Genomic DNA, 18,535 nt, shown 5'->3' on the forward strand with positions numbered 1-18,535 from the left:
AAGCTGTATAAAAGCAGAATAAAATGCTGAACTAGAAGGGCATACACCCAGAAAACATCCCAGAAATCGGGGTATTTAAGGATCAGAGTCTCAAATTGGGATGTTCAGATGCAGCATGACAGTATTTGACAACAGCATCAGTTACCTAGGGTCAGATACACAGCTTAAGCCTTCACTCCGAGCCTCAGTGATACCAGCCTTCACAATAGCGTTCAGGGAGACAAAACACTGCATCACACAAAGTCACCATCAGCATTGGGTTTTCCGAAAGCCCCAGATTCTCCAGTTTCGTACCAAACACAGCAGATCAAATCGCAGACTGAGCCTCAGAGCGGTGACAGGAGATGTCACAAAGACCACTGACTTTCAGCTCCACATGAGGATAACAAACATGACCTCCTGGACGAGATGCGACTTGCTCAAGATGAGAGAAACCTTCATGCATTCATTTTTTCTTACCCTGGGGAGACACAGTAAGGGAACCTGCCTGATGGCACAGGAGCTGCTGGCTGGAACCAGACGGACCACATTTCACAGACAGCAGCTTCAGGCACCGCAGGAGTGCACTGGATTTGAACTGCTGACCTTAAAGGAGAGGCTCAGGTTTCCAAATTGTGCTCTCCTCGAGCCAGAGTGCGCTCCTGGGGAAGCAGGCAGCAGCCTCCTCTCCCCGACACCTCCACCTCTCTTCAGTGCTTCCACAGCAAGAATGTAAACAATCCCTCTAATACTTGCCACTGCTGTATCAGATGTTTCAAACCAACGGTACACACGAAGCAGTGTTTCTCTGCACGCAGCTTGTTTTGAGCCAAGTCTAGACTGAACTCCAAGGCTTTGCTTCCTGATACAATCCTTGAGAAACTAACAACACAAGCCAGGGTCTCAAACAGCAATTTCCAACAGCCTGTGCAGGCATTCTGAACAGCGTCCACAAAGTCTGTTTAACCAGCGTGATGTGTGCAACAGAATCACAAAGAAACAGGCATTTAAAGTGACATCTGTTGGATTAATTAGCTGTGTAATTAGCCTCCCCTCTGTGGAAATAGGCTTTGTTACTGCTGCCTGAAACTTCCCCAGGTGATTTTCTTTGTAACTATCGTTCTCCAAGCATGAGAAAGAAGTGGGTGGGACAGGGCTGTAATGCATATTCAGGAAAAGAGGCAGAAATAGTCTGGAGGCCATTATGCATCTGAAGAGAAGGGACAGCAGGTCAGAGGACCAAACAGACCATGTGCATCAATCTTCGCAGGTTCTGTAGCCTCAGGATGAAAGGAATGGATAAAAATGCAAGTGTGTTTTTTTTTTTTTTTTTTTAATACATTCTCTCAAATTAGATCAGAGCATCCTGGCCTCCATCTCCTGCCTCAGCTTTCTGCTCTTCCCACTTCCCCTGCCTGAGATCTGACTTCCAGCCAGCTGCACAACAACAGCAGCCATGCTTCTGCCCAAGCCACAGCACCCTGCTCCACAGGGCACATTCTGTTTGAGGCAGCAAAGCAATCAGGATCCTGGGATTAACTGCACTTCACAGGTGATTCAAATGGCCAAGTAAAGGGACTCCTTAGAAATCCATGCCTCTATTTCAACCACAGAGCAAAAGAGGGTCAGAAGGGATCAAGACACGCATTTTTAGTGTCAAGACAAAAGCAGTGTAACAGCTGAGATGTAAGACAACTCCTACATAAATCAAGCCAGTACCGAAGCAAATATTTTTACTGCAAATTGATCCCAGCAGCCTTACCATATTGTGCCACAACATTGACTGTTAATTCCTTGCAGCTTGCGGCAAGGGGAAGAATTCAAAGTGCAGTTGAGGGAAGGAGTGCTGGAGAATTTTGATACAAGTGCAAAAAAAAAAATAAATAAATCAACCTACTCCAATGCCTGCTAATTACCTGTGCACAGACACGCTAAGTGCCCCCCAGAGCCACACAGGACAGAGTCCACTCCTCACCAGGAATCACCAACACACTGCCTTGCCACATCTTGGCAGAGAGACCTGCAAACACGCTAAAGACAGCAAGGCACAAAATAAGCATTCACTTATGAGATGGCAGCAGCGTTCTGGGTGCTGCTGTCCCTCCCCAGCCCACACAGCCACACATCAGCACCACGCTTGCCCTCTGCAGTGCAGCTGCTGCCTTGGCAGAGAGGCAAGGTAACCTGGAGACAGGTATCTTCAAACAGCTGCAGCACTGCTTAGCGAGCTCATCCAACTGCACCTGAAGGCACAGCTTTCGGAGAACCTGTTGCACAAGTGTAACTTATTGCCTAATTCAAATTGCAGAACTTGACTGCACACAATGCAGCCCAAGACCAGAAGTTTTAAGGACCGGCAGGTATAAGAACACAAAGCACTACAGTAATGAGTTATGTATCACACACACATTGCTTATTTCATCGATTTCTTAGGAGACTGAAAAACTAGAACTTCCCATGCTACTTTCACAGTAATTTTTAGAAGTTCAGCTGTTAGGAAATTTTACTCAGAAACAGCTTAGTTATCTAGGAGGAGAGAAGATAACAGCTCTTGTAATCTGGCAGCACTAGCACAGCCCAACAGAAAGCAGGAGTCCTTTCCTTGTCACACTGTACAGGTTGGGAAAGCACCCAATGGCATCCTTCCCAGCTTACCCATCAACCCACCGTGAGAAATGAACGTTTCCAGACAGCCATTATTTAATGCAGCATGCCATCAGAGCCTGCAGCTGCACTCAGTCACCTAGCAAGGGCTGCTGCCCAGCACTCTGAAAGCCTGGTGCCCACAGCAGAAACCTGCTGTCCAGGCAGGACCATGGCACTGAAGACACTCTGCATTGAATGCAGATTTGCAGCAGACACCACCAAGCGTGAGCATACAGCCTGAAGTGCCACTCTGCTGCCAACTGCAGCCTGGAACAAAGATCTCCTCCACCTGCTTGCTCCAGCCCTCCCACCCAGGCCGCTCCAGTCCCAGCTGCTGGTCCACACGAACAACAGGCTCCTGTCCTACCACCTTTTTGTGGCCTTGTTACCTGCCACAAAACCTCCAATCAGCTCTTCTGGCTGGAGCTCCTCTTTACAGTGCTATGTCTGCAGGCAGGAGGGTATGTGGGCACACATTTCTGCATCAGCCTTCACTCACAGAGGCTGACTGTCTGAAAAACAAAATGCAGGTCTTTGGGATCCCAACTGGAATCTCTGGCACAGGTTCACCCTCCACACTCTCCTCTGCAGAGCAACAACTTCCCCCAGCAGTACAGGAGGGACCCACGCCCCTGACTTCATTATGGCCTTCAAATATTTAAAGGAAGACTATAAACAGGAAGAAAATCAACTTTTTACATAGGTAGATAGTGGTAGGACAAGGGGAAAGGTTTTGAAACTAAAAGAGGGGAGCTTTAGATTAGATGCCAGGGGGAACACTGGGAGGGCAGGTAGCACAGCTGCCCAGAGGGGCTGTGGATGCCCAGTCCCTGGAGGTGCTCAAGGCCAGGCTGGATGGGGCCCCGGGCAACGTGGCCGTGCTTTGATCTGGCAGCTGGCAGCCCTGCCCACAGCAGGGGTTGAAACTCGATGATCCCTGAATGCCAAACAATTCTGTTATTCTGTGAAGGTCTGCTAGAGATTCTGTCACCAGCCCTAAATCAGAGCAATGACCACAGCCAACTTGTCCTCATTTCCACCACCATCGGAGGCTCCACACTGTCAAGCCCCTGCTTAAACTACTTGGCTTTTATTTTTCTTCTCTGTTTGAGCAATTCTAAATCTCAATTTTAAACCTTGCTTTACAGCAAGCTGTGGCTATGTGTTGGGCTAACTGCTGACACCTGATGCCGGACACTGGCTGCTGCTCCAGCTGCAGTCTCTGATTTGTTGCTCAGGTTGCTTTTACACCAGGCTGCTGGCTGCTCGTGGCACAGTACTTACCAGAGAACTGTTGACAGAACAGTCTAAGTGCCTAAAGGCCATAAATAAAACATTCAGCAGGCAGTACTGAGTATTCTCCATAGTTTTGATTTCAAAATGAAGTATATAGAGAAAGTATGAATTTTTTGAATTCTGTACTACTTCACTATTAAACACCTGAAGGAAGGTCAAAAAACCCCAAAACACACACACCACCACCACCTCCTTCAGTGGCAGAATAACGTGAAGGAGCAGCCTGGCAATCAAAAATTGCAGTCCTACGAGGGAGGCTTCTGAAAGGGTTAAATGGACAGCGAGTGGCTTTTGTCTTAAAATACTCTGCTGTCCCAGCAGGGCATTAAGGCAGAACCTGACAACAGGGATTCAGTCCTCCTGTAAGTTGCTTTATGGTAAACAGCAGCTTTGCTCTCTGTGCTGCTGAGCCTGCAGTGCTCTGGGAGCAGCGCTGGCCAAGGAAGGGCGCCTGGCCCCAGCAAAGCCCCACGGCCCTCTCAGCCCCGGGACCACAGTGCGCAGCTCAGAGAACTTCTGGGGCTGCGAGTCCAGCAGCGCCTCGTGCCCAGCCCACATTTACACACTGTGGTCCTCAGAGTGCTTTTAGTTCATAAGCTCATCCTCCATTATGAGTTCATCCAAGGCCAGAGGATGGCAGAATGAAAGGTTTTAAAACAATTTGGAGGGGAGACTTTTAATGGATCTTTGCTTGTGAAGATGCCATAGGAATGTTAAGTGTAGGCCTTGTAGGAAAGCAGTTATAAGCCCCCTTAATCTGCAATTTAAATGGGCTTCCAGCAAAATCCACGTTCTCAATTCAGAGCTCAGATGCTGCATCTGCAGTTTAAAATATAAACTTACAAAAAGAAACAGTCTGTAAATTAAAGGTTAATACGGCTCTAAATCCTCTGGAATATGCATGACAGACTCTGTGGGCACCCTGACCCTACAAGCCCTAAAACACAAACACCGAGGGAAATTTTTGTTGCAAATCAAACCTCAACCACACTTCCCTCTGCCTCTGTCACACCATACAGGCACTTCAGAGCGGGGTGACACCGACTGCACGGCCCTGGCAGTCCCCAATGCTCCCAGAGGGTCCCCGTCTGGTCCCAGCACCTGGGGGCACAGCAGCACCAAACAGACCCCCCTGCAGCATTCTGTGTGTTCAGCAGATGGAGAGATGTGGAGCATCTCCTACACTTCTGGTAGGCTGATTAAATTTAAAAATAAAAAGAAACAAAAAAGTTTCCACTTCAGTTTCCTGTATCATTAAAAGACAAGAACTTTTTTTTTGCATCTCAGTGATGCCAATAATTCTCCGATTTTCTTTTCCTCTCTCTGAAACTTGAAAACCCAAGATATCTTCTTCAATGTCCTTGCCTGGAAAAATGTTGCGCTTTCATACACTGATGCCCCACAGAAACACCAACTGCCAGCCAAGCAGAGGGGTGAGATCTCAGCTTTGCCATATTACAGAATTCTGGCCCTGTTATCTCACATTAATGCAAAAATAGTGGCCAGATGTTAATGAAGTGGCAATTTGTCATGCTTATCTCAAAGCATCTTATGCATATTAAAGCCAACCAACCCCTGAAGATGACAAACAATACCACAACAGAGTCAGGGACAAGCAGCGTGCTGTCCAGTGTGGATGCCAGCAGATGGGAGTACTGGTAAGGCAGCAGCCATAATGGGTGCTATCAAGGATTGATCCCCTTCAAATTCATGCAGAAAGCAGCCACTTCCAGTGGAGTTTGTAAGAGGAAAAAGGGCAGATGCATAACAAATCTTCCCCAGTTCATAATCAAAGCTTCCAGCTACCAGCTATTTGAGAACCTATGGAGCCAGAGTTTGCATCTCAATTACCATTTAATGAGCACCGATGTACCAGCTCCTCACGTATCTGTCCCGCTCCTTTTTCAATCCATCTGCATGTCTGCTCTCTATAACAACCCACACCTGCAATGAGTTCACAGACAAACGATGTGCCACACAAAAGTGTATTTTGCTAATCATACCAGGTGCTCCTTATTTTTCTTTCAGAGTAAGGTGAACAACTGCTGCCCATTCCTCTGCCCTGCAGCAGCTTGGACCTGTGCATTAAGCTAATTCCAAAGTGTTTTTACTGCCTTCACATAAGTCACTCTATTCAGCTATCTGCCACTTCCCTGGACTTTTGCTAGATGTTCCATTTTTAATCTTACCCAAGATTAATCTCTCTTGTTCAGCCTCGGCTCTCAAAGGACACAAGTGCATTCCCACAGGGTGGGCTGTAGGAGGCAAGAGCTGCCTGGTGGTGGAAAGGGACTGCCACCACCTCCAGCTGGGTTTGCAGCTGCCCTTCCATTCTGGTCATCTTTGCTCCTTTCCACAACAGCACAAACCCAGGAAGTTTCATTGTTGCTAGTTCCTCCAGTACAGACATTAAGGAGCCTTCTTCCCTTTTGCTCCACTTGCTAAGAACCCCTCTGCATCCTGCAGCCCAAATCCCATCCCACCCCACCTTCTCCAGATCTCATTCTCTGAGTTAACTTAGCACTCGGAAAGGCAGAAAAGAAAGACACCAAATGAACTTGAATGCATGCACTCGGCAGTCTGGCCAGCAATGTCTTTCTTCAGTTGTTCTTTGTTTACACCTCTTCTGATGGAGCTGCAGGTTCTGAACTAGAGGTTTGAACGTCTTCTACAGCTTCCTGAAAACTTGGCTCTTGCTCTCGCATTGATCCCTTCTGGAAATTCCACCTGTGCAATAGCTGTTGGGAACTCACGCCTGACCTCTTGCTGCAAGTCTGCATCAGACTTTTGTGCTCAGGAGGACACAAGACTCGCTTCTGCTGCACTACGCCTGCATTGGTGAGGAGTCCGCACAATCCCCACCAGTCTGCTCAAACCACTGGCACAACTCAACCCCAGTGGTGTGCCGCACTCTCAGGCTGTCCTAACTGGGACAAGAGGAGCCCTCCCTGCTGCCATCTATCCCAAATCCTCACAGCCACCTCCTGCCACCACGCGTTTGCAGCGGCACTCCTGCTTCCCAGGAAATTCCTCCGAGAAAATAAATATCACCAGTCTCACAAAAGAGATGAAACAACATGGCCAGAGGTACAGGTGTAGCATTCTCCCAGCAAAAGACAGATAAATAACAGAATTTCCAATTTAGCCCCAGGACTTTAGCGGGACAGTGGGGACTCCGGGGAACAAGAGGACAAAGGATCACCAGACCCCGCTGGTTCCTCAGGCCTCACAGCTGTGCTACTGACATGGGAAGAGGGCGGATGAGAACCATTATGACGTGCAGGACAAAGATGGCAGCAGAATACCAAACCTCCTCCAACACAGGAAGCAGTGCAGGAGATGCCCGAAAGATTCACTGGACCACGGGTAACAGCATCTCCACATTTCTGGCAATAGGTAGCAGCAACAGAAGAGGCTCATGGGCAACGCAAGCAGCCAAAACCAGGTAATTTAAGATGAAAATGGCAAAAAAGCAGAATAAGGAGGATTGTGTGTGATAAGCCTAGCATGTACTCTCACCCAGCAGCATCTGGAGAGGATTTTCTCCAGCAGGCAGGGAAGAACTCGATTACATCCAGTTAACTGTGCTCTAAACTGATTATGCATGTGCCAGGCTAATGGATTACATTAGCAAGAGGAAAAATAACATCCAATCAATCTCAATTTACTGCAGACCACACCAAGGCCTGAGAGAAGAGAAACCATTCTGTGAACTACCCCCACTACCACTGCACCTTTTCAGCTATCAAAAGAGACACAGCATTACAACCACTCTGATGATGGCAAGCACTGCATGGAGGACTCAGAAAACAGCCTGCTTTATCCACAGAGGTCAAGCACCGACTCCCCTAAAAATCCCAAGCAGTGAATCCTGCCTTCTGCTGTCCTCTACCATTGCAGGCAGGTGAGCTGTTGGGCAGAGCAACACGAGCTACGTTTTATCATAATCTGAGGTTTATCAAAACAAAGAAAATCCCATACTGTGCATTTCAAGACTTTATACAGACACACGAGTAAGCACACTGTAATGCAATGGAAAGAACAGCACTGGCAGCACAGTAGCTAAATCCTAGGGTGCAGCAGGTGAGGATATGCTTGAATGCTACAGCTATGGGCACAGAAACAAATGAAAGAGTCTGCTTACCCTCAGAAGGCCTCAGGTAGGCAGGGATCTCCAGCAACATGCACCCTCACCTCCTCTGCTAACCCTTAAACAAGCTCTGGGAGGGGTGGATCCTGGCTCCAGCCCTTCTCATCACTTGGGTACACTGCATGCACCTGAGCTCTCCAAGGCTGGCTCTGCTTTCTCCCCAGGTGCTCCATTACTGCTTCAAGCTGTGATTCAAAATTTTTATTACACTCGTGTATGGACCACACAACAGGTTTCACTATTCTGTGTGTGTTATTCTTTGGTGTTCCACTGCTTTCACATCAGAAACAAAGCAGGACTGTAGCAACTCTGAGCACTGCCAGGCCTCTTAAGATCTTCAAAAAACAACGTTTCCTCTTCACCCAGCAGAGCATTACAGGAACCTTAGTGCATGAGGTACAGGAGTTTGCGCACGCCCTCCAATCTTTTCCTTTCTCCAGCTGCAGTGTGTCTACAGCCCTAGTGCTCCAGTTGGTTCTTCTCCAGCAAAAACCACTACCAATGAAGAGTCTGGACATTTCAGTAATTTAAGAGAACAACGTTAAGTGTCAAAACTCAGAGCTTTCAAATATATCTTTTGGTTTGAATTCCACACTGTTACAATGGGAAAGATTAACGCAGTGGAAGGGCGACACAGGAGTGTAACAACAAAGGGACGAGCACAGATAGGATGGTATTTCAAAGGGAAAGCAGAAGTGCTCATCCACCTCCAAAGATCGAGGCTCACAGGAAGGACTCCACCAAGGAGGGATCCCCAGCCAGAGCCCCTTCCCCAGTGGCAGTCAGCCCTTCAATGAGGTCTAAGAGCTGCAGCCAGGCTCCGTCCCTTCTGGCCCCACAGCTGAACTGCTTCACCTGTGCTCCCAGGGCTGACCAGGTCCTTTCCCCAGCTGCTCAATCCGTGCTTCAGGACGTGACTCAACACTTAGACACACACACAAGATTTGATTCCTCAGCTGGTGTTAGAAAGTGTCGGTGCAACACTTACAACCCCAGCTTCCAAGGTGATTTTATTGTCTCAGTCCCTTGCATATCTGAGCAGAGGCACGAGGGAAGACCCAATTGCTTCAGAGCTAGACTCCTGTGTTATGCTGGTTCCCATCACAGACACTTTGGTCTTGCTGGCAAGCTCAGCAGAATTGTATTCTGCTCTTCAACTGACCACTTCCCTGTCAATTTCAGAGAAGTCCAACAATCACATTTCTAGGCAAGCCTTCTGAAATGGTCCTGCTGACATTCTTCCTCCCTGAACAATGCTGGAGCTGCTCACTCCTAGGAAAATCCCGGGAGTTTTGGAAGATAATGTATCTGCACCATGACGTGGGTGGGATACTGTAGCGCTCAATGCCAGGTTTTAAAGTGCATAAATAAAAATAACTGAGAAACAGTCAAAAAGCAAAAAATATCATCTGCTTAGACATGTCTTTCGATATAAAAAAATCTCACTGCATTTGAAGAAAAGTGGGGAAAAGGACAGATGAAAAACAAAAAAAGTGAAAGAAAGAAGGCAATCAGCAGCATAGCATGTGTGAATGGAAGGTATGCAGCTGCTTAGATTTATGGCAATTCGTACCTGATTGATCATACTAAAGCCATTATGGGATGATTAGAGAAAAAGGTGAAGCTTTAAGTCCAGTGAAAATCAATAGAAACGTCTGGAGCAATTCTGCTGCACAAGTGAAAGGACTATTTACTGTATCCGGAGCTCCTCTTGGGTTACAGCCCACAGGGTTCAGGCCAGCAAGGGGAGGGGGTTGTGAGCCAGAGAAATAAGTCAGGGAGAGGAAGATGGCTATAAAGACACAAAATGAGGCCAAAACAAACAAACACACAAAGGGAGAAAGGAAAACAAGATGGCAGTCCCAGGCCAAGTATTACCAGGGATGAAATCCTGCAGTGCCTCCAAACTGTCTGCTCATACGCACAATCATATGTGCACGCACACAAGGTTTCTCTTCCCAGCTTCTCCCTTTTCCAGCGTCAAGCAACACTTTCCTTACAGATTAACATATACAGAGCATAAATACACAGTGATGGCAGCCCTCTTCCACCCTTTCTTCCCTCCTTGCTCACTCCACTCAGCACTCTCCATGCCAGAATAACCCATTTCTTTCAGAAGAGCAAAAGCCTTCAGGTTCTCCTGAAGCATCTCAAATGGGTTAACAATCTACCTTACAGAAGGGAGTAAACCATGGCTAATAACATCTTGCACATTTTCAAAAATGAATGTCATTTGTTGCACATAAAAGTGTCATCTGACACACGTGCAATACTAAGACACTGGAGACCCCAATAAAGCATTCTGAAATCAATGCTTGCTGGCCAAAGGCTTTAAAGTCTGCAGGTGCTGCGATAACAAAAGCCAAAAGCCTGCATTGCACAAGTGAGACTGGGTCCTGCTGGAGAGAGCTGAGCAGCTTGTCTCCAAAGGATCACAATCCACTGAGGTTCAAAGGAGATCTTCCTTTGTTCCAGCACTCGGGCAGTGAAGGAAGACAAAGCAAAGCCACCCCTTACCTTATAGAGCTTCAAGCTGGCCTCATGCCTCGAGTTTACTGTGTGAAGACGCAGCTTCTCTAGACTGTTGGTGTAGTAGTCACAAGCATTGCATTTCAGATGTACCGGATTCCCAATGGCCACACACTTCAGCCTCCACTCGTTGGCCTTCCCACCCTCCTTGATGTGTGCTACCAGCTGGTATTTCTGTACATGCTTGTCCGTCTTACAGTGGAGCTGGAAGTTTGCCTTGAGCTGCGTGTTGTAGCGGCACAGCTTGCACTGGTATGAGTCTCCCATCACTGCCTTCCACTCATCTTCAGGGAGGCTGCGCTCCACGTTCATGTGAAGGCCCAGCATGTCCAAATTATCTGTAGTGAACTTGTTGCACACAGCACACTGGAAGAGCTTCAGTGATGGGTCATTTGTCTGCGTGAAACTTTCACCCAAGTTCATTAGCTCCTCAGACACCAGCTGTCCACCGCCTAACCGCATGTCCAGGGGGATCTCTCCACCCACTGCACGAAGGAAAAAGGGGAGAAAGAGGTCAGAAAAGCTCAATCCTTCACTTGCCAGAAGAACAGCACAGAGCGGAACATATGCTCCCAGTGCAACTCTTGCACTCACCAAAATCATAGCAAAAGCAAAGCACTGCTGTCCCTTCATTTATCCCTCAGTTCTGTACTACATCTGCGGGGAAAAAAAAGAGCAGCCAGCATGTAAGGCTGGGACAGGACTGCAGCAGCTCTTGCTACCTACCTTGTAGACACCAAGCTCCGAATTTTGTCCTACCCTCTGCTCATGAAAGGTGACAAGAAAAGCTCTACTTCTTACAGTGCTTCTGAGAAGGAAAAGTTCCTTGGTGCTGCACTGAAATTCTGTGTTCGTATCAGGAACAGGACAATACTTTATCCTATTTTTAATTGCTTACCTGAAGAAGCAAGAAACGTTGCCTTGTGCAGTACCTGAGCACGGTCTCAAAAAGGAAAAACAAGCAAAGAACAGACCTTGGCCACAAGTATGAGTATTACACACTTACAGCCACGTGAGCACTGCAGTTAGGTCACCACACTGCAGTCAGAAGCACGCAACATGCAGAACATGGCACGTACAAAACCCAGTCTGAACAGAGCCACTCAGATCCGCTCTCTCGTCCAACAGTTTAAAATGGCAGCCTTCTAAAAACAGTGTTTATAGATGCTTTGTACATACAACCATTATTACTAATGGGAGTGCATTAACACGTCAAGGAAAACCAGCAAGATGCTTGCTGTCTTTAAGTATCATAGATCTACCCTTCAAACTGAGAGATGAACTCTGTTCACTTACAGTAAGTGAATACAGCAAGCTCTTATTTACATCAGAGTTATCTGAAGTTAGGAACAGAGACTTTTTTCTAACATTAACTTTTTATGTGAAAGCACAGGGACCCACCACAAGCCTCTTCTTAGGACCTTTGCTCCACCTTGCTCTCTTTTTCCATTTTGAAGACACTTATGCAGCTTTTCGGTATTCTACTTTGATCTTATGTCACAGCTTGGCTTAAAAATCTGATTTTATCAAAGAAACCTTTAGGCCAGCAGTTACCCGGCCCACCAAAACGTTTCTTATGCTGAGAAACAGCCACCACTGCGAGGCTGCTCTGCACTGGGGCGGGTACCAGAACTGCATGCCAACCTTCCTGAAGGCACGCAGCCACAGCTGGCGCAGGCACTGCATGGGACGAGCCGAGTGCCAGCACTCTGCCCTTCTGCCAGCGCAGCCGCGCTCCTCTTTCTCAAATCATTTCATCTTGCCGTGCCACAGCACAATTCCACAGCTACTCCTGCACAGCTGCTCACCGCACACAGAGAGCCATCACTTGCCTTCCACAGCCCGCAGCTCCTAATCACAGTAATTTTTCTAAGCATTCCTCTTAGGACACATCTTGAAATCCTCTCTTCGAATCCATCTATCCTTAAAGCGTCGTGCAGTAAAAACCTGTAAGCAATATCTTCTGATTTATTAATATTCCTCTCAAGCTCAGTTTTGGACTGAAGAGTAAAAATGGGAAAAATGTGCTTGATTTCTAACAAAGTTCACAGCGTGCGTATGAGTTTAATGAGCTAAACTTGTGTCAAGTGCTTATTGACATGGGAAGGGCCTCCCTCCGTGATCCTCAGCTTGAGATTTATAACCATCAAGTGTACTGCTCACAAATCACTTTCCAGGCAAGCTCACAGATGCTCAAGGCCTCGTAATGCACCTCAAGAGGTTTCAGCTAAAGTACTCCCAACTTCTCTCATGCCAGCCTCCCTTACTTCAGCAAGGAGGCTCCAAGTCCCAAAAGGGGTGCATCTCAAGAAACCACCCACAGATGACTGCATAAGATTACATGCTGCTGTCAGCTATCTTACAAGCAATCGTCAGTTACAGCGGGTGGCAACTTGGAGCTACTGAAAATGTACCAGACAAGCTCATGTCCTTGACCTCCCAAAGATGCAAGCTGGGAAATGCAATAAAAAAAAAAAAGAAAAAAAAAAAAAAAGAAGATAATCACTTTAAGTTATAATCACTTGAGTTCCTCCATTTTCTTTTTCATTTTTTTTAGTATCTTGTGTTGTTGTTCTCTCATATGACTTTCACGTCCTTCTGGACTAATAATAAACTGTACTATGAATAGCTGAAGGAAAGGAGAACATGCATGAGACCAATGAACCAGCAATGTAGTGCATCAGTAATAATAGCATCAATGGATGGACAAGGGCAGAGAGGGCAGAGAGCAGCACAAATAAATTAGTTCAAAGGAAGGCAGGTAAGTGGCACATCTCTTTTCACATACTTTCTCAAGGCGCTGTGAAAAACCCTCAGCAACACCAAAAACAATGCAGAAATAAGTCACTTCCATCTGGCATGCCCTAAGTGCTGTGTGGGACTCCAGCATGAAAGCAGAGCTATTACAGAGCGCTGCAGTGGCTGCTGTCAGTCTCAGGGGACATAAAAGCAGCTTGGTGGAGGAACCTTGACAGAAACTTATTCCTTACCCTATTCTAATTCTTGGGCTAAACTTTGTGGGGATAACAGTGTGCCCCCCAGAGTGCCAACACAAACATGATGAATGCTTGCTGTCAGGAAAAATGCATTTGGTAATTTATTTCAAAGTGCTTTTGTCAGTTGATGAGAGAAATAATCTTCCCTCCCTATAGCCATTCTTCTTCGGTTTAATGACTCCCCTTCCTCTGTTCAGGCCTCAAATCTTATCTATTGTGCTGGTGTCACAGGGGTGGTTTCAGCTGAGTTTCTTCAGCAGAGGAACATCTACCGAACTCATCGCAGCTCTCAGAACACACTTACCTTTTCTCCTCAAGGCAACACAATATGCAGTGCACCACCTCAGCCTCCAGCTCTGGGAGCACTAGCAGCTCACAGAGCCACCTGGACAGTGCCTACGTCCCTTACCAAAGCAAGCCCAATCCATCAGGAAATGCAGGGAAGCATCCTGACTGCAGTAATAAGGAACACTCAGTGCATGTCAGCTACAACTACTGTTCTATTACTTTCCTTCTGGAACTTTTAGAAAATGAACCAAAAAAAGTGACATACTTTCTTAGGATGACAAAATGTTGTGGAAGAATGCAGAAGAGAATTCTCTGCTCCATCCCTACAGCACAGGCTCCATCCTTGGTCAACACACACGGGCAGTCCACTGCACTGCAGCTGCACTTCACCGTGAGTTGCAGGGACAGAACAAAGCCCGCGACACAAACACAACTCTCCCCTTACACACAGGAACAGTGGAAAACCCTTCAATCTCACCTAGAGATGGAGCCATTGCTGCCATGGGATTGGCAGGATCAAGCTGGAATCCACTCATCATGAACTGTGCATCTGAGGAAGTGCTATCCATCTTCAGGTTGGGAAGGTTCATGTTCTGTGCCAGGTAGTACTGGTAGAGCTCGGCCTCGGCAGGGGACGGCAGGCTCCCGAGGCCCAGGTGCCGGTTGTGTTGGATCTGGGACATGTTTTGCTGAAGCAGCATCATGTTGTGCATGTGCTTCTCACTGGTCATGTGAATACGAAGGTTTCTGGCTACATTGGTCTCATAGTCGCACACCTCACACCGCCACGTGGGTTTGGTTTTTGGTTTGGTGGGGGAGGGGGCCCCACAGGTGCTGCCAATGTTTGCTGCTGCAGCGGCTGCGGCTGCTGCAGCCGCTGCTGCCGCCCCGGCGGTGTGGCTGAAGACTTGCTCTCCCCCTCCGTTCTGCAGGTTTTGCATGTTGTTGAGATGCTTGTCAGACTGCATATGAATACTGAGGTTGCCTTTGGTAGTAGTGGAGTAGTTACAGACCTCGCAGCGGAAGGGCTTGTAACCACAGGTGTAACTTTCACCCCGTGCCAGCCGTGGGTGCGGCTGCCCACTTTTGCAGTAGACACAGGAGCCCCCTGGCTCAGGATGTTTCTCCTTCATGTGCGCCTCAAGCGTCTGCTGGTACTTGTAGTGCCAATTGCACTTGGGACACTTGAGTGTCTTACATGAGTTGCGAGAATGCATCATAGTCATGTGGCCACCCAGCGACCGTGAGGAGCCCAGGACCGTGTCACACTTTGGGCACTCCACGCCACTCCCCGAGGGGCACTCCCCACCCCCAAGTTCACAGAGGGGGCCAGCATGCTGGTGATGGGAGATGTAGCTCCCGTCCTCGCCCTCTGTGCTCTCATTTGGTTCTGGTGCTGTGGCATTGTCTTTATTGGCACTTTCATCGATAAAGTCCAGCCTCCTGCTGCCCTCTGCCACATTGGCTCCGCCGCCCTCATTGTTAAAGCTTAAGTGATTCCTCCTGTTTGCACCATCAAAGACAAAGGAAGAAGCAGAATTAGAACTAGTAGAAGCTGTGCCCCGTGACAGGGTCTGGAGCACGTTAGGCATTAAGGGAGAGTTAGAAATGCTTTGGTTTGAGAGAGCAAGGTCCTTTTTGCTGCTGCTGCTGCTGCTGCCGCCTGCCACGGCCCCAGGGTCCTCCTGGGGCCTGTCCTCCAGTTCATCCTCCAACTCACTTGGAAACAGTCCTTTGCAACCCTCATCATCCTCATCTTCTTCCTCTTCCTCCTCCTCCTCTTCCTCCTCCTCCTCCTCCACCTCCTCTTCTTCCTCTTCCTCCACCTCTTCCACAGGCTCTGCCTTCTCTGAGAGGCTGTCCTGGTCGCCCCCCTCTTGCTTTTCCCCCTCTGCCACCCCAGGGTCCTTCCCCTCGGAGGATTTGGTGGGACTGGAAGCCAGCGGGCCCAGGGGGACTGAGGTAATTGGAGTCTTCAGAGCCGAGCTGGTCAGCCCACCCAGGTTGAGGAGCGCACCGGGGGCCAGGACGCCTGAAGGTGGCGGCTCCGCTCCGCCAGCTGGCCCAGCCTGCAGGGCCTGCTCGCCTTCCATGCGAATGCCACTGAATTTGCCATAAAAACTGTGTCCAGGGCCTATGAGGTTAGCTGTGGAAACAAGAGGGTGCTGAAAGGTTTTGTTTTTTGGTTCCAGAAAGCTGACGAGAGGTTCCTTGTCTTTGCCTATCCCTTGGATGATAGCGGAGATGTTCTTATTGCTAAGAATTTTCCGCTCCTCCTCACTCAGAGTCATTCGGTGGTCGTGCACCGCGTGGGTCACGAACGAGCGGACATACCCAAAGGAAAGCTTGCACAAGAAACACATCAGGATGGGCTTCCTCTTCCCGTAGAGCACAAAGCCATCGAATTTGGACAGGTCCACATTGTTGGGAACATCTTTGGATACGCAGGAGCTTTTGGCAGAACCATCGCTGTTCAGGTAATCCTTGTTGCTTTTGTGTCGCACATCGAAGACGCGGAAGCTGTGCAGGACGGGGCTGATGCCCGCCAGGGCTGAGGTATTCGGGAAGGTCTGGTCTGAGCCCTCAAACCACTTCCCGAAGGATGAGGCTATGTGGAAGGTGTTGATGATCTGCGGGTAGACAGGGGCGGTGCCGGAAGGCTCCCCCTGCTTGGAGAGAGAGTTCGGGAGCAGTGAGGGGAGAGCCCCGCTGCCACAGGCGGCCCCGCTCTGCACCAGCTGGCTGAGGCTCTCCACGATGTAGGCCGAGCCGTCCGGCTGGTAGACGATCTCGCCGGCCAGGTTCTCCACATCGCTCTCCTCGTCCCCATCCTCGCTGCTCTCGCTCCCGCTCTCCCCCCTCAGTGGTGGGGGTGGGCGGGCGCTGGCGCAGCGGTGTTCCATGTAGCTCTGCAGGCCGGCAAAGGAGGCCGCGCACTGCCCGCAGCTCACCTCCTTGCTGGCGGGCTCGGCGCCAGGGCCGGCCGCGGTGCTGCTCTCGGAGACGCGCTCGGGGAAAGGGACCCTCAGGCTGTCCAGGGGGCCGCGGCTCTCCACCGCAGGCTGCTCCATGCTGCCGGCCGTGTCGGGGAGGTGGGCGCTGTTGAGATCAGTCCATTGCTGGTGCTGAGAGATGCCGCACCCATTGTCCTTCCCGGGGATGACGGGCGAGTCACAGCCTTCCATGGCAGGGCCGGCACGGAGCGCTCATTGCACCCGGTACGGCTGGGACCTGCAGGCGGGGAGAGAGGAAGAGAGGCGGGTGAGTCAGAGAGCAGGCAGTTCCCTAAAGACCATGCACCACAAACGCCATGGGCATCCTGCTCTTCGGGATCGCGGGTGATGGCACGAGAACCGGTGCCCCAGGTGAGCTCTGGGGACAGAAGGCCTGGTGTAAGACGCTAATGCAGCACTGGGTGTGCAGCCACAGGAAACGAGCGATAGAAACTAACAGGTGCTTGCCCCTGCCACGCTTCCGTAATCTCGGATGGGAGCAGGAAAGGCAAGAGGCTGGTCAAAGCGACCTGGAGGTGTGGAGAAACCCTCGGTCCTTCTCTGGGGGGGATGGGTAGACTGCAGGAGCTGCACTGCCATCCCCAACACTTTCAACCTCAGAGAGATCTTCAAAACAATTTACAGAAAAGTGTCTGAGAAAAATTGAGTTAGGATGCTACAAAAGAACAGTGTTGAAGCTTTAAAGCTTTGCAAAAATTGTTCTCCCTTATCCATGGCTTCCTAACTCGGACACTACAGTTTTGGGGCTATTCCCCTCTGTTAGCAGCTCTGGGAGCACAGCTAACATCTTCAGCTCAGCTGCACACACGGAGCTCTGAGGCAGATCATGAGACCCAGAGAAACTCTCAAGAATTTCAGAGTCACAGCATTTAGTATGCACAGGAGATTTAATTGCTATGCTCTGGACAGAGTTTAAAAGGAGAGACGTCAGGAGAGAAACCAAACAGGAAATTCCAGATCTGACAAGGGTCCATCCTGAGGACTGGAAAGTGGTCAGCCCCACACGCTCCAGGAAGCTCCCAGAGATCCTGCAGGACACAGTGGGTGCACAGACCGCCTCTCCCAGCCCCCAGACACAAAGAGATGATGTGAGTCCTTGAGAAGGACGGCCACCTTCCCGCTATTGCTCCTCCACCAAATATGTGACCTGCAGAACTACCTGCAGCCAGGAGCTGCTGAGCACAGGCTGCACTCCAATGTCACAGCTTCACTTGCTGCATCCCAACATGACCTCCTGCACTGCAATCCTAACTGAGCCTGGGCAGAATGGCTTCCTAGAGATAACAGACCTGTGAGAATAGCTCCCCAAAAATGCTACTGATGTGAGCTGGAGCATGGTAATGCAGACCACAGATCAGCATGAGGTTGCACTGAATTGGGAAGAGGAACACTGTAATTCTGTTGCCAAAAAGCTCAGTTGTCTCAGATGCTGTTTTGCTTACCTTAGCTAACACAACGCTCTGACACTGCCTTGTGACAGCTTTTGCCCTCCCACTGAAAATTTGTCCTTCACTGCATGCTTGCCTTAAATCGATCCCAGATTCTTCTGCACTGAGGCTGCGTATTAATGTTCCTACGACATGACACATTCTCTCCACCTCACTGCTACCTTCTGCCTTGAGGACAGTGATCCAAAT

General features: G+C 49.1%; 1 protein-coding gene across 4 annotated transcripts in view; it reads right to left on the reverse strand.

The window, feature by feature from the left end:
- ZFHX3 (zinc finger homeobox 3) overlaps positions 1-18,535 on the reverse strand; it is a 508,991-nt gene that overhangs the window by 78,855 nt on the left and 411,601 nt on the right. For all 4 annotated transcript variants that reach the window (XM_052686500.1, XM_052686501.1, XM_052686502.1 and 1 more), the window contains 2 exons: positions 14,363-17,115; positions 10,589-11,085 (listed from right to left, as the gene is read on the reverse strand). In XM_052686500.1, coding sequence (XP_052542460.1) covers positions 10,589-11,085; positions 14,363-17,069 — 3,204 coding nt within the window. In that variant the 5' untranslated portion in view covers positions 17,070-17,115. The remainder of the gene's footprint in view (positions 1-10,588; positions 11,086-14,362; positions 17,116-18,535) is intronic.

The sequence above is a fragment of the Tympanuchus pallidicinctus genome, unplaced genomic scaffold (genome assembly GCF_026119805.1).
Source record: "Tympanuchus pallidicinctus isolate F22 unplaced genomic scaffold, pur_lepc_1.0 scaffold22, whole genome shotgun sequence".
NCBI classification, from domain to species: domain Eukaryota; kingdom Metazoa; phylum Chordata; class Aves; order Galliformes; family Phasianidae; genus Tympanuchus; species Tympanuchus pallidicinctus.